The sequence below is a fragment of the Montipora capricornis genome, chromosome 2, assembly GCF_036669925.1.
Source record: "Montipora capricornis isolate CH-2021 chromosome 2, ASM3666992v2, whole genome shotgun sequence".
NCBI classification, from domain to species: domain Eukaryota; kingdom Metazoa; phylum Cnidaria; class Anthozoa; order Scleractinia; family Acroporidae; genus Montipora; species Montipora capricornis.
In genome coordinates, this window is record NC_090884.1 from 10,644,695 (window position 1) to 10,646,810 (window position 2,116).

A 2,116-nucleotide genomic window follows, 5' to 3' on the forward strand; every position below is an offset into this window, starting at 1 on the left:
ACATGAATCACCAATCCCTTGCGAAATCCTTTATAGTTTCGTGGCCTTTTAGACATGAGCTTGTCACGTTTGCGCACGCAGTGGGAATTCCCTATTAATAGCAAAAACATTATCAATTAGTTCAACTTGCCTCAGTAAAGGCAAAACGCCTCAAGGCATTTGTAGTGGACCTTCATGAGGTGGAAAGCAAAATCCATTCGTTTCGAGTGTTGTTTACAACGTTGGAAAACAAACATCCGTTTAAGTGAAAATAGAATCGACTTCTTTTAGAACGATTGCGAGGTTTGGGTGGAGAAAGATACCAAATCGAAGTTTCTTGGACAAGTTGGTTCGCAACGAAGTCTCCTTTCATCTAATGTGTGTGTTGACTTTCTGTATCTGTTGGCAGTTCAACGTTATCGGGAATCATCCAATTTCAGCAACAGAATCGTTTCTTCATTTATTGATAAACGACGAAAACACTTTATATGTGTTACTAACAATTTCAAAGGACTTCAAATTGTATAGTCGCTGAGCGGGGCTTCGGTTTCTTTTTCTAGCTACACGGTGAAACGTAAAAATTAAACAGGTGTATTTTACACGCCTTCAAGCTGGCTAACCAATTCGTCCCAAATATGGGCGAAAGCACCTTGTTAACAGTGACTTGCATCTTCCTCTCAACGCTGATCGTCGCCACAAACTTTACAGTTTGCGTGCTTGTTTTTCTTCGAAAAAGCATGAGAACATACACAAACGGATTTGTAGTATCATTGGCCTTCAGTGATATGCTGATTGGGAGCATTCTGATTCCGGCTTCATTAATTTTTCCAGACTCCTCGGCAGTCTTGGGTTACGTGGTCTCCATCATACTCCTTTCTGGAGTGTTTAATTTGGCCTCGGTAACGTTTGATCGTTGCATCGCCGTCATGAAAGCATTGCAGTACGAGAGCTTTATGCGAAAAAACTTCGCAAGAATGATTTGTTCCAGCTGGTTGTCTGCCCTTCTCATCTCCCTCATACCGCTTCTTTGGGGAACCGATACCACAAAACTCACGCATAAAGTTTTCGTTATCACCGAACTCACCCTCTGTGTCTTGTTTCCGTACATTTTCATTTTCGCTGGCTACGTCAAAATATTTCAGCAGGTCAAGCAGAGTTTGGAACGCGAACGGGAAATTACTGCCTCGGTACGGAAGGCAATGCAACGGAAAAGCAGCATTTCTTCACAAGCGAAGCTCGCGCAGGTTTTTATTATCGTGGCTATCATGTTCGTTTTGAGCTGGTTACCTATTCACTACATGACCATTGTATACGAAATTGGACGCGAAGACCTAATCCCTCAAGTTCTTCGCATCGTTTCCCTATTCACCGTTGCTCTTGGCTCTCTCATCAATCCAGTCATTTATTCCTTTTTAAAACCGGACTTTCGAAAATCCATCGGACACATTTTTTGCCATCGCAAGAGAAGGCGTTTTGGAACGAACGAGACGTGGACCAGAGGAGGAAGCTCTCATTTATCAACAGCAACTTCGAGTCTGAAAATGCGGTTGAATACAAACACGAAGAACGCGGCGGGCACTCGCGTCTGAGAACAATACGCGTGGGCTGGATGCAGCGATCGAAATGACAGATGATAATCACTCGACAATTGTCAAAGAGCTGTCGATGAGAATAGAATGCATCTCTAATATTACTTTTCCAATAATATTTAGAACTTGCATCTACTTTGTTTTAACTATGATTTTGACAAATAGCCAACTATTTAAACGATCTTGGTGTTCGTTTTACTAAATTGAGATATATTGAGATTACAAATATTTCACTTTTTGGTTCGATAAAGTTCTTGTCTTCTCGTGTGTATGATTTTCTTCACAGTGAGCAGCAAGGATTTTGCCAAAACCAAAAAAAAAAAAAAATCTCAAGACCACACTCACTCAATTGTCTACATACGCCATTTTGAAAACGGCCCGGTACAAACCCTTCGAAACCGCGGATGGGAAATTTGACTTCACCTATCCTACTTATTGTTATTAATAAACTTAAGCTGAGGCACTCATTGGGGATACTGTGAATAGAAATCAACTCAAATCAAATCAAATGTGGGTTTTTGAGACGAGGAGAGTACCGGAGCAAAGTA

The 2,116-nt window shown here is 41.2% G+C and overlaps 1 protein-coding gene across 1 annotated transcript; it reads left to right on the forward strand.

Annotated features, from left to right (window-relative positions):
* Positions 1 to 491: 491 nt before the first annotated feature.
* On the forward strand, positions 492 to 1,691 carry LOC138038813 (histamine H2 receptor-like). The gene has a single exon (XM_068884871.1). The coding sequence runs from the start codon at positions 615 to 617 to the stop codon at positions 1,566 to 1,568; it is 954 nt and encodes a 317-aa protein (XP_068740972.1). The 5' UTR covers positions 492 to 614; the 3' UTR covers positions 1,569 to 1,691.
* Positions 1,692 to 2,116: the final 425 nt, after the last annotated feature.

What these genes read in the sequence shown, in the direction of transcription:
- LOC138038813 (XM_068884871.1), top strand. Translation starts at nt 615, where the DNA reads ATGGGCGAAAGCACCTTGTTAACAGTGACTTGCATCTTCCTCTCAACG.